At 41.1% G+C, this 11,120-nt stretch overlaps 1 protein-coding gene across 1 annotated transcript; it reads left to right on the top strand.

Annotated features, from left to right (window-relative positions):
• Positions 1-893: 893 nt before the first annotated feature.
• Positions 894-10,826, top strand: LOC123990841 (cyclin-C-like). The gene is made up of 12 exons (XM_046291735.1): positions 894-1,097; positions 1,525-1,631; positions 6,144-6,228; positions 6,668-6,737; positions 6,942-6,993; positions 7,145-7,200; positions 8,107-8,142; positions 8,246-8,337; positions 8,423-8,490; positions 8,599-8,678; positions 8,768-8,886; positions 8,996-10,826. Exons 1-12 carry the CDS (start codon positions 1,066-1,068, stop codon positions 9,048-9,050), a joined length of 852 nt encoding a protein of 283 aa, XP_046147691.1. The 5' UTR covers positions 894-1,065; the 3' UTR covers positions 9,051-10,826.
• The last annotated feature ends 294 nt before the right edge of the window (positions 10,827-11,120 follow it).

Below are 11,120 nucleotides of genomic sequence, written 5' to 3'. Positions count from 1 at the left end.
TATATAAACTTCTGACCCACTGGAATTGTGCTACTGTGAATTATAAGTGATATAATCTGTCTGTAAACAATTGTTGGAAAAATTACTTGTCATGCACAAAGTAGATGTCCTAACCGACTTATCTATTTGTTTGTTAACAAAAAAATTGTGAAGTGGTTGAAAAACGAATTTTAATGACTCCAACCTAAGTGTATGTAAACTTCTGACATCAACTGTATATGTTGTGTAATTTGTTTGATGTTACTTGTTAGATATTACTGCACTGTCAGAGCTAGAAGCACCAGCATTTCCTTACACCCTCAATAACATCTGCTCATCACGTGTTGGTGACCAATAAAATTTGATTTGATTTTAATAGTATTTTTGTCATGAGATGCATACTGCAGTGTTTGATCTAATTCATTCCGGGATTTTCTTTCTTCTTATGTTATTTAAATGAAGGGGAATATGAATTATTACAGACAACCCACAACATGATCTTACAATATTTCCAGACCACTGTAATTATTTGTAATTGTTTTAGGATAATTAGTTTTTAAAATGAAATCTTTCAAGCTCATGCTATATGGTATTGGTAGCCATACATGATTTCAGATTAAACATTGCTATGGTGATATGTACAATAAATAAGCAATTTGAATGACCTGTACATTGAATTTCATTTAATTACATTATTTTTCCTTGAATTAAAATTCAATTAAAATGTTTCTTTCTGTGGAGTGTGAATTCAAATTTAATTCATATGTAAGAATTTAATTGGAATCAAAGAGCAAGTTGCAACTCAATTCATAATCGACCCCAACCCTGATGGTTAGGCAACATCGATACTGTAACAATTGTATATTTACACGCCAAATTAGACAACAAGATGTGCGTTTCCCACCCATTTAGCAACCCAGACCCAGCTAAGTGGAACCCAAGCACATCACGCCCCAGTCGCCGTCAGAACAGCATTGAGTGTTGCACTGCACATTTATTAGCTGACCACTTTCTTCTCTATGTCCCGTATCATCTTTAAAAATAAAGACAATTTAAAATAACATTTTCTACCTCAACTCATAAGCCATGGCTGGGAACTTCTGGCAGAGCTCGCATTAGTAAGTATTCTGTACGAACGTGATGCATTAGGACTATGTATGGGAAAGAAACTCCATTGATTTGGGGCCTAGCTAGAGTTAGCAAGCTAGCTTGCTACCTAACTTCAGCTTGTCCGCACACTCTAGTCTTCTATTATGTCAGTATTAGTGTACCGGACGAACATTTAGTGGTAATTTTTCTTAGTGGTAATTAGCTAGATATGAATGCTGAGGTTTATTTGTAGAGCCAGCTAAGTATTTTTGTGCCTTTAAGCGAGCTGGTTTGACAGCTTAGCCACACTGACAATAACTTTGTGCGCAAGTCATCAAGGCATGTGTTATTGTTTATTTCTGACGCACCGCTCTCAGATTTCCAATCAGCAGTTTTGTTGTTATGATACTGTGTGTATGAGAGGGCTCGTTGTGGTTGTCTCCTCTATTTCACTAGTCTGCAGTGGGTCCTGGACAAGCAGGACCTGATGAAGGAGCGTCAGAAGGACATCAAGTTCATGTCTGAGGAAGACTACTGGAAACTGCAGATCTTCTTTGCCAATGGTATTTCATCAGACTCATATGCTATGATAGATCTGTGTGGTGGGAATGGTTTTACTGTTAGGGAAATGGTACAATGTCACAACATTAATTACCCTCAAATCTCATTTGACACTACTAGCAATAACCGGCAACAATGACCTATATTTACATTTGAGTCATTTAGCAGGAGCAATTAGGGTTAAGTGCCTTACTCAAGGGCACATGAACAGATTTTTCATCTCGTCTGCTCAAGGATTAGAACCAGCAACCTTTCAATTATGGGCCCAATGCTCTTAACTGCTAGGCTACCTCTTCATACACTACATGACCAAAAGCTTGTTGAACATCTCATTCCAAAATTATGGGCATTAATCTGTATTTTTGGACACCGTTTTTAAAATTATATTATTATTTACACCTTTATTTAATCTTTATTTAACTAGGCAAGTCAGTTAAGAACACATTCTTATTTTCAATGACGCCCTAGGAACGGTGGGTTAACTGCCTCGTTCAGGGGCAGAACGACAGATTTTCACCTTGTCAGCTTGGGGGATTCAATCTTGCAACTTTACAGTTTAATAGTCCAACGCTCTAACCACCTGATTACATTGCACTCCACAAGGAGCCTGCCTGTTACGCGAATGCAGTAAGCCAAGGTAAGTTGCTAGCTAGCATTAAACTTATCTTTAAAAAAACAATTAATCAATCAATCATAATCACTAACTAGACATGGTTGATGATATTACTAGTTTATCTAGCGTGTCCTGCGTTGCATATAATCGATGCGGTGCGTATCGTAGCTCCAATGTGTACCTAACCATAAACACCAATGCCTTTCTTAAAATCAATACACAGAAGTATGTATTTTTAAACCTGCATATTTAGCTAAAAGAATTCCAGGTTAGCAGGCAATATTAACCAGGGGAAATTGTGTCGTTTCTCTTGCGTTCATTGCACGCAGGGTCGGTGTATATGCAACAGTTTGGGCTGCCTAATTTGCCAGAATTTTACGTAATTATGACATAACATTGAAGGTTGTGCAATGTAACTGGAATATTTAGACTTGGGGATGCCATCCCTTAGATAAAAAATGGAACGGTTCCGTATTTAAATGAAAGAATAAACGTCTTGTTTTCGAGATGATAGTTTCCGGATTCAACCATATTAATGACCTAAGGCTCGTATTTCTGTGTGTTATGTTATAACTAAGTCTATGATTTGATAGAGCAGTCTGACTGAGCGGTGGTAGGCAGCAGCAGGCTCGTAAGCATTCATTCAAACAGCACTTTTGTGCGTTTTGCCAGCAGGTCTTCGTTGTGCATCAAGCATTGCGCTGTTTATGACTTCAAGCCTATCAACTCCCGAGATTAGGCTTGTGTAACCGATGTGAAATGGCTAGCTAGTTAGCGGGGTGCGCGTTAATAGCGTTTCAAACGTCACTCGCTCTGAGACTTGGAGTGGTTGTTCCCCTTGCTCTGCATAGGTAACGCTGCTTCGAGGGTGGCTGTTGTCGTTGTGTTCCTGGTTCGAGCCCAGAGAGGAGCGAGGAGAGTGACGGAAGCTATACTGTTACACTGGCAATACTAAAGTGCCTATAAGAACATCTAATTGTCAAAGTTTAATGAAATACAAATGGTATAGAGAGAAATAGTCCTATAATTCCAATAATAACTACAACCTAATACTTCCTACCTGGGAATATTGAAGACTCATGTTAAAAGGAACCACCAGCTTTCATATGTTCTTATGTTCAGAGAAAGGAACTTAAATGTTAGCTTTCTTACATGGAACATATTGCACTTTTACTTTCTTCTCCAACACTTTGTTTTTGCATTATTTAAACCAAATTGAACATGTTTCATTATTTATTTGAGGCCAAATTGATTTTATTGATGTATTATATTAAGTTAAAATAAGTGTTCATTCAGTATTGTTGTAAGTGTCATTATTACAAAAAAGAGAAAAATGGCCGATTAATCTGTATCGTCTTTTTTTGGTCCTCCAATAATTGGTATCGGTATAGGCGTTGAAAAATCATAATCGGTCAACCTCTAGTTGGAACATTGTTGTGGGGACTCACTTACATGCTTCCACAATAGCATTAGTGAGGTTGAGTACTGATTAGGCCTGGATAGCAGTCGGCTTTCCTATTCATCCCCAAGGTGTTCTATGGGGTTGAGGTCAGGGCTCTGTGCAGGCCAGTCAAGTTCTTCCACACCGATATCGACAAACCATTTATTATATGGATCTCGCTTTGTGCACGTGGGCATTGTCATGCTGAAACAAAGTTTGAAGCACAGAATCATCTAGAATGTCATTGTATGCTGTAACATTAAGATTTCCCTTCACTGGAACTAAGGTTCCTAGCCCAAACCATGAAAAACAGCCCCAGACCATTATTCCTCCTCCACCAAACTTTACAGTTTGCACTGTGCATTCGTTGGACTGCCAAATGGTGACGTGTGATTCATCACACCAGAGAACAAGTTTCCTCTGCTCCAGAGTGTAATGGTGGCAAGCTTTGCACCACTCCAGCCAGCGCTTGGCATTGCACATGGTGATCTTTATGCTTGTGTGCGGCTGCTCGGCCATGGAAACTCATTTCATGAAGCTCCTGACAAACAGTACTGACGTTGCTTCCAGAGGCAGTTTGGAACTCGGTAGTGAGTGTTACAATTGAAGACAGACAATTTTTACGAGCTTCAGCACTCAGCGGTTGTGTTCTGTGAGGTTTTGTGGCCTACCACTTTGTTGCTCCTGAAGCTTTCCACTTCACAATAACAGCACTTAAAGTTGTGGGCAGCTCTAGCAGGGCAGAAATTTTACAAAAGGTGTCATCTTATGACGGTGCCACGTTGAACGTCACTGAGCTCTTCAGTATGGCCATCCTACTGCCAATGTTTGTCTATGGAGATTGCATGGCTGTGTGCTCGATTTTATACACCTGTCAGATTTTATACACCTTTTGTGTATACAGTGCATTCAGAAAGTATAAAGACCCCTTCACTTTTTACACATTTTGTTACGTTACAGCCTTATTCTAAAATGTATTAAATTGTTCTACATACAATACCACATAATGACTAAGCAAAAACAGGTTTTCGGAAATGTTTGCCAGTTTTTATTAAAAAAAAAAAAACTGATGTCACATTGGCAGCGATTACAGCCTCAAGTCTTCTTGGGTATGATGCTACAAGCTTGGGAGTTTTCTCCCATTCTTCTCCGCAGATCCTCTCAAGCTCTGTCCAGTTGGATGGTGAGTGTCATTGCCCAGATATTTTCAGGTCTCTCCAGAGATGTTTGATCAGGTTCAAGTCCGGGCTCTGCCTGGGCCACTCAAGGACATTCAGTGAATTGTCCGGAGGCCTGCATGGTCTTGGCTGTGTGTTTAGGGTCATTGTCCTGTTGGAAGGTGAACCTTCACCCCAGTCTTGAGGTCCTGAGCGCTCTGGAGTAGGTTTTCATCAAGGATCTTTCTGTACTTTGCTCCGTTCATCTTTCTCTCAATCCTGACTAGTCTCCCAGTCCCTGCCGCTGAAAAACATCCCCACAGCATGATGCTGCCACCACCATGTTTCACCGTAGGGATGGTGCCAGGTTTCCTCCAGACGTGATGCTTTGCATTCAGGACAATTAGTTCAGTCTTGGCTTCATCAGACCAGAGAATCTTGCTTCTCCTGGTCTGAGGTGCCTTTTGGCAAACTCCAAGCGGGCTGTCATGTGCCTTTTACTGAGGAGTGGCTTCAGTCTTGCGACTCTACCATAAAGGCCTGAGTGCTGCAGAGATGGTTGTCCTTCTGGAAGGTTCACCCATCTCCATGGAGGAACTCTGGAGCACTGTCAGAGTGACCATCGAGATCTTGGTCACCTCCCTGACCAAGGCCCTTCTCCCCCAATTGCTCAGTTTGGCCAGCTCTAGGAAATCTTAATTTAAGAATTAATGGAGGCCACTGTGTTCTTGGGGACCTTCAGTGCAGCAGACATTTTTTGGTACCATTCACCAAATATGTGCCTTGACACAATCCTGTCTTGGAGTTCTATGGACAAATCTTTTGACCTAATGGCTTGGTTTTTGCTCTAACATGCACTGTCAACTGTGGGAACCTATATAGACAGGTGTGTGCCTTTCCAAATCATGTCCAATCAATTGAATTTACCACAGATGGACTCTAATCAAGTTGTAGAAATGGCTCAAGGATTATCAATGGAAACAGGATGCACATGAGCTCATAGCAAAGGGGAGGAATACCTATATAAATAAGGTATTTCTGTTTTTTTTTTTTTTTAATACATTTGCTAAATAAATATAAACCTGTTTTTGCTTTGTCATTGTGGGGTATTGTGTGTAGATTGATGAGGGAAATGTTTTATTTAATCTATTTTATAATAAGGCTGTAATGTAACAATGTGGATAAAGTCGAGGGGTCTGAATACTTTCCGAATGCACTGTCAGTGTCGTTTGTCTTGTAAGGTTGATGTTTGACGCAATTGAGGTTAGATGTGCTTTGTGTTCAACGTATTGTTCTGTTCCAGTGATCCAGGCACTGGGGGAACACCTGAAGCTCCGCCAGCAGGTCATTGCTACAGCAACCGTCTACTTCAAACGTTTCTATGCCAGGTGCTTATGCCATTTTCATAACAACAACACTGTGTTCTATTCATCAGCTAATTATAAATGGCACTAGGGGAGCATTGTATAATATCTACAGTGCCACCACATGCGCCTAACTATTTTGCTGTATGACCTGGAATTGTAATTTAGAAAAAAATCACCCAGATGATAATTGTTGGAATTATTATTTCACTGTACCGCAGCCCCTGAGTACCATGGAGAATACAATGAGCTCCGTTTTTCACCGTCATGCTTTCCCCATTACTACAAAGAAAACGACTTGTTACTTCAAATATTTTTAATTGTGCTCCTACATTTTTCAACTTAGGCGCATACATTTTTTTTTTTTTTTTAAACGGTCTCTGGAGCAATGAGCTTTGGGCCTCTTCCAAATCTCTTTATATCTCTCCCCCTCTTTCTCTCTTTCTTATTTCTTCCCCTGCAGGTACTCCCTGAAGAGTATAGACCCAGTGCTCATGGCTCCTACATGTGTGTTCCTTGCCTCCAAAGTGGAGGTATATATGGCCTGATATCCCACTGCCTTTCCAGTTTTCATAGTCTGTGTGAGAGTAGGGATAGGGTTAACTGGTAGGGTTAACTGCTCTGTAACATAGTCTTTGATAGTGCAATTCACCCCCGTCCTACTCCATGAGTGCAATTCACCCCCGTCCTACTCCATGACAGCATCCTCAAAGCCCTTCTGTTACTGTCTCTTCCAGGAATTCGGTGTTGTTTCAAACACTCGTCTGATCTCTGCAGCTACGTCTGTGTGTAAGTAAGGAGACACGAAGGGTTTCCATTTAGATATGATCTTATATTTAAGATGACAAATACACTCTTGCTGTGGTACAAACGCTACATTCATTCTGATGGGTTGCGTTCATTTGATGTCAAATCTAACAAGTGTTTTTGTTTTATACAGTAAAAACAAGATTTTCCTATGCCTTCCCAAAGGAGTTCCCTTACAGAATGAACCATGTACGTCTGACCTAACCTTGCTGTTGAAATCATTTAGGGTGTGTGCTGTATGAACAGTTCTTAGGCTAAACAATGTAGTATTTATTATGAAGTTAAATTATTGAATATAATTCATTATTGTAGCTAGATGTTACGATCATGTTGCATTGTGGTGGGACCTATCTCTGAGGCAACACACTCACTATATTGTGGAATATTTATACTTAAGCAATAAGGTGTTGTGGTATATGGCCAAAGTACGACACAACCGTGGTTTATTGGCCATATACCACAAACCCAGGAGTTGCCTTACTGCTATTATAAACTGGTTACCAATGTAATTAGAACAGTAAAAAGTAATGTTTAGTTATACCCGTGTTATACGGTCTGATATACCACGTCTTTCAGCCAAACAGCATTGAGTGCTCGAGCCACCCAGTTTATACACCAGTAAGAGTCCTTTATGTTGTGTGTTGTAGTTAGGTATCAGTATGTTGGCGTCTACGGAGACGCCACATTCCACAACTAGTGTTCGCAAGCCTATGGCAAAACTCCCATCGCCATGGGAGTTGATTCTGACCGTGGTCGGTTGCGTCTCCTCACGGGGGCGTATCTATCGCTGTGGCGCTAAGTGGAATACGATTGTAGCGCCGGTTATTTATCTACCTATTCCACGGAGTTGCCAGGACCACGTTGGGGCTGTCCTAACACCTTGTAGACAATAATTGATTCTCTGGTGGTGTGGCGCAATGAAGGAGGTGATTATTCACACTGTAGGGGTTAGTTAGCAGAATGTTGTTATTCCCAGATAGTGGAAATATTCCGAGATACTTCCCAGATAATAGAGAAAAGGGATACAAGTTGAGACTATGACACTGATATATTTACTAAACTGAGTTTGCACTTCATTTGCTTTCCTCATTACAGGTATTAGAATGTGAGTTCTACCTACTAGAGCTCATGGTAAGTATAGAAAGTTTTTGTCTCTGTCACAATACATTCAATGCTAGATGTCATCCATTTGTTGGATGGATGGATTCATTAACTGATTTAATGCGTGTTCCAGGACTGCTGTTTGATAGTATACCACCCCTACAGACCCCTGCTGCAGTACGTGCAGGACATGGGGCAGGAGGACATGCTACTGCCATTGGCCTGGTATGTGTTTGTTTTTTTCTTTGTTTGCGGGAGCATGTATTGATTTGATATGAGAATATTGAAACACTGTCTTATTTCTCTACAGGAGAGTAGTGAATGACACGTATAGGACAGACCTCTGTTTACTCTACCCTCCCTTCATGATCGCACTAGGTAAGACACCCCCCCCCCCTGTCAGGCCTCTCACATTTCCTACTAGTAGATTCAGCTCAATAAAATATAGGTGAGGTGTTACACACATTCTTCCCCCTGCATCCACAGCATGTCTGCATGTTGCCTGTGTGGTGCAGCAGAAAGACGCCAGGCAGTGGTTTGCTGAGCTCTCTGTCGACATGGAGAAGGTACGGCCACACAAAACGAATGGCATATTAATACATCAATCGGAGGGGAAAGCTGATTGTCTGTGCGGTAACGTATATGCTCTGCTCAGATCCTGGAGATCATCCGAGTCATCCTGAAGCTGTACGACCAGTGGAAGAATTTTGACGACAGGAAGGAAATGGCTGCAGTGCTCAACAAGATGCCTAAACCCAAGCCGCCTCCCAACAGGTACAGAGATCTATCCTAATCTCAACTTAGTGTTCCACCTATATACTGTTAACATGACCCATTCACTTCCTGTCTCAACTCACTGTTTTTTGTTTTGTTTGTGTACCAGTGACAATGACCAGAGCTCCAGTGGAAACCAGAATAACTCTTACATCCAGTCATAGGCAATGGGACGTCCACCTTGGCTCATGTATGATAACTCATCAGATGGCCACAGGAATGCTGGCATTAGCCAATTGGCGGCAGCAGTCCTGTGTTTCCATCCCTCAACAGTTAAAGGGCGCGTTCCTGTGCCCAGGTGTTGCTAACGCATGGCAGATCTTAAAACACCTGGATAGGTATTTTATGTATCAGCTAACCACATGTTATAGCAATATAGTGCCCGACCGGGCACAGTTGATGGCTTTGCTAGCAACAATTGGTTGATGCATTCAACGTCTGTGCAGGGGAACGCGACCAAAAACCTTATGGACCTAACTGTGAGAAACAGGAGGATGTAGTGGGGGGGGGGGGGGGGGGACTATGAGTTGTGATGATCCTGACTTCCTTGAAACACTCTCGGGGAACAATCATATAATATGGAGCTCCGTGGGGCCAGAGAACTTGATCATTAGTGATTGTGATGTGTGAGTGGCCCATTTGGCAGTGTCTTCATTCCTCAGGGAGAATAGTAGTCCTTTTTACTGGTATCGCTAAGATGATTGGACCCTGTACTGTTTGAGATGCGTTCTGAAAGGATGTAAGTCTGTTCGATTGTGTGACCCGATTGGATGTCCTGTTATCTAAGGTCTACGTTGATTGGTTACAGAGCTCAGCAGGTGAAGTCATGGGGGAGAATGGAATTTCTGGGGGTATACCCGCTAGATTCAAGTGTCTTCATTATCTGTTACATCTCCAGCCTTTGTAAATAGCTTCACTCATGTCTTTCATTTCATCGTTTGTGTTTTACTTGATTGGGCAAATTTGCTTGGGTAGAAATCATGAAATGTATTTGCTGTCTGCTTCAAGTAAAACTGCTCAAATGTGTTTACTATCATGATGTAATTAGCCTGCAACAAAAACGTTTTATTTTTTATTCTGCTTTTTTTATGTGGAGAATTGTTAGGACCACATTTTTGGTGGGGAAGGCAGGTGGATTTTTAGCTGTGTGTTCTTGATTGCATATTGAATCAGTCCTACACAAGCCAGGGTCCAATGTTTTCTGTCTGCATGTACCACGTATTTAATCAAATTGAAGTGTCACAATACCTTTGTGTGCATATTTACTTGTAGATATTGATATATTTTCTGTACAGTAATACAGTGGGAGTTGTGTGTGCGTGTGAGAGGTTGTTTCTCTTGGTTTCTGTGATATGTACGTGTTCACCTGTGTCCAGAACTGGGTGCTTGAATGCCTTACAAAATAAGCTGTTTATCAAGGTAATAAGACTTAGGAGCACACTGTCCTATTGCAGGGAAGTGATGTTTTTTGTTTGTTTTCGGGGTTGGGGGGTCCCTTTGGGTGCATCCCAATAGTCTGAAGTGAATTCCTCTCCTTGTTATCGGTTGCTTCATATACACTGATGCGAAGTAAATCTAGATGAAATCAGGCTGTTTGTGGTTGTGCTCCATATTACTTTCACATACTGGCTGTTTGCAAGTCATGAAAGATCCAGCTTTTAGTCAGCGAGGATCCAGCTTTTAGACTATTGAGATACAACCTTTTGCCTCAGAGTTCCCTTCCCCTTTACAGGCTCCATCATTTATCATATGTGTTTACTTGACTGACTGGGATTAGCCTACTAATGTTTTCCCCCTGTCTCTATAGAACCACAACATGCAAATGTGTGGTTTGTCAAGCATTGGCTATTACTTGAACTGTATTTCTTTTTGAAAATCTATTGTGGTAATAAAATGAATATTGCAGTAACCAAATGGGTTGATGCAGCTATAGCTCCTTCTTTGCACGACTGAATGTGTTATATTATTTGTGTTTCAGGGGCATTCAGCTGTTGCCTGAAGCATGACCATCCTGACCGACCCGTTCTCGTTTCGCTTCACTTCACTCAAAATATTCAAATCAATGTTTATTGGTCGGTACACATATTTGCAGATATTATCGTGGGTGCAGCGTAATGCTTGTTTTTCTAGCTCCAAAAGTGAAGTAATGCAAAACAATACAGACATAATCCCAAAATAAATACATTCATTAATCGGTAAAGCGAAACCGAGTATAAACTCGCGAGACTTCAGGA

This window comes from Oncorhynchus gorbuscha, linkage group LG12 (genome assembly GCF_021184085.1).
Source record: "Oncorhynchus gorbuscha isolate QuinsamMale2020 ecotype Even-year linkage group LG12, OgorEven_v1.0, whole genome shotgun sequence".
NCBI lineage: Eukaryota > Metazoa > Chordata > Actinopteri > Salmoniformes > Salmonidae > Oncorhynchus > Oncorhynchus gorbuscha.
The sequence above is the reverse complement of the archived record's forward strand: the minus strand, read 5'-3'. Positions and strand labels throughout refer to the sequence as shown.

What these genes read in the sequence shown, in the direction of transcription:
- LOC123990841 (XM_046291735.1), top strand. Translation starts at nt 1,066, where the DNA reads ATGGCTGGGAACTTCTGGCAGAGCTCGCATTA. An exon ending in TTCAAACGTTTCTATGCCAG is followed by an intron (nt 6,229 to 6,667) that starts GTGCTTATGCCA and finishes CTTCCCCTGCAG; the next exon opens with GTACTCCCTGAAGAGTATAG. An exon ending in TCTCTGTCGACATGGAGAAG is followed by an intron (nt 8,679 to 8,767) that starts GTACGGCCACAC and finishes TGCTCTGCTCAG; the next exon opens with ATCCTGGAGATCATCCGAGT.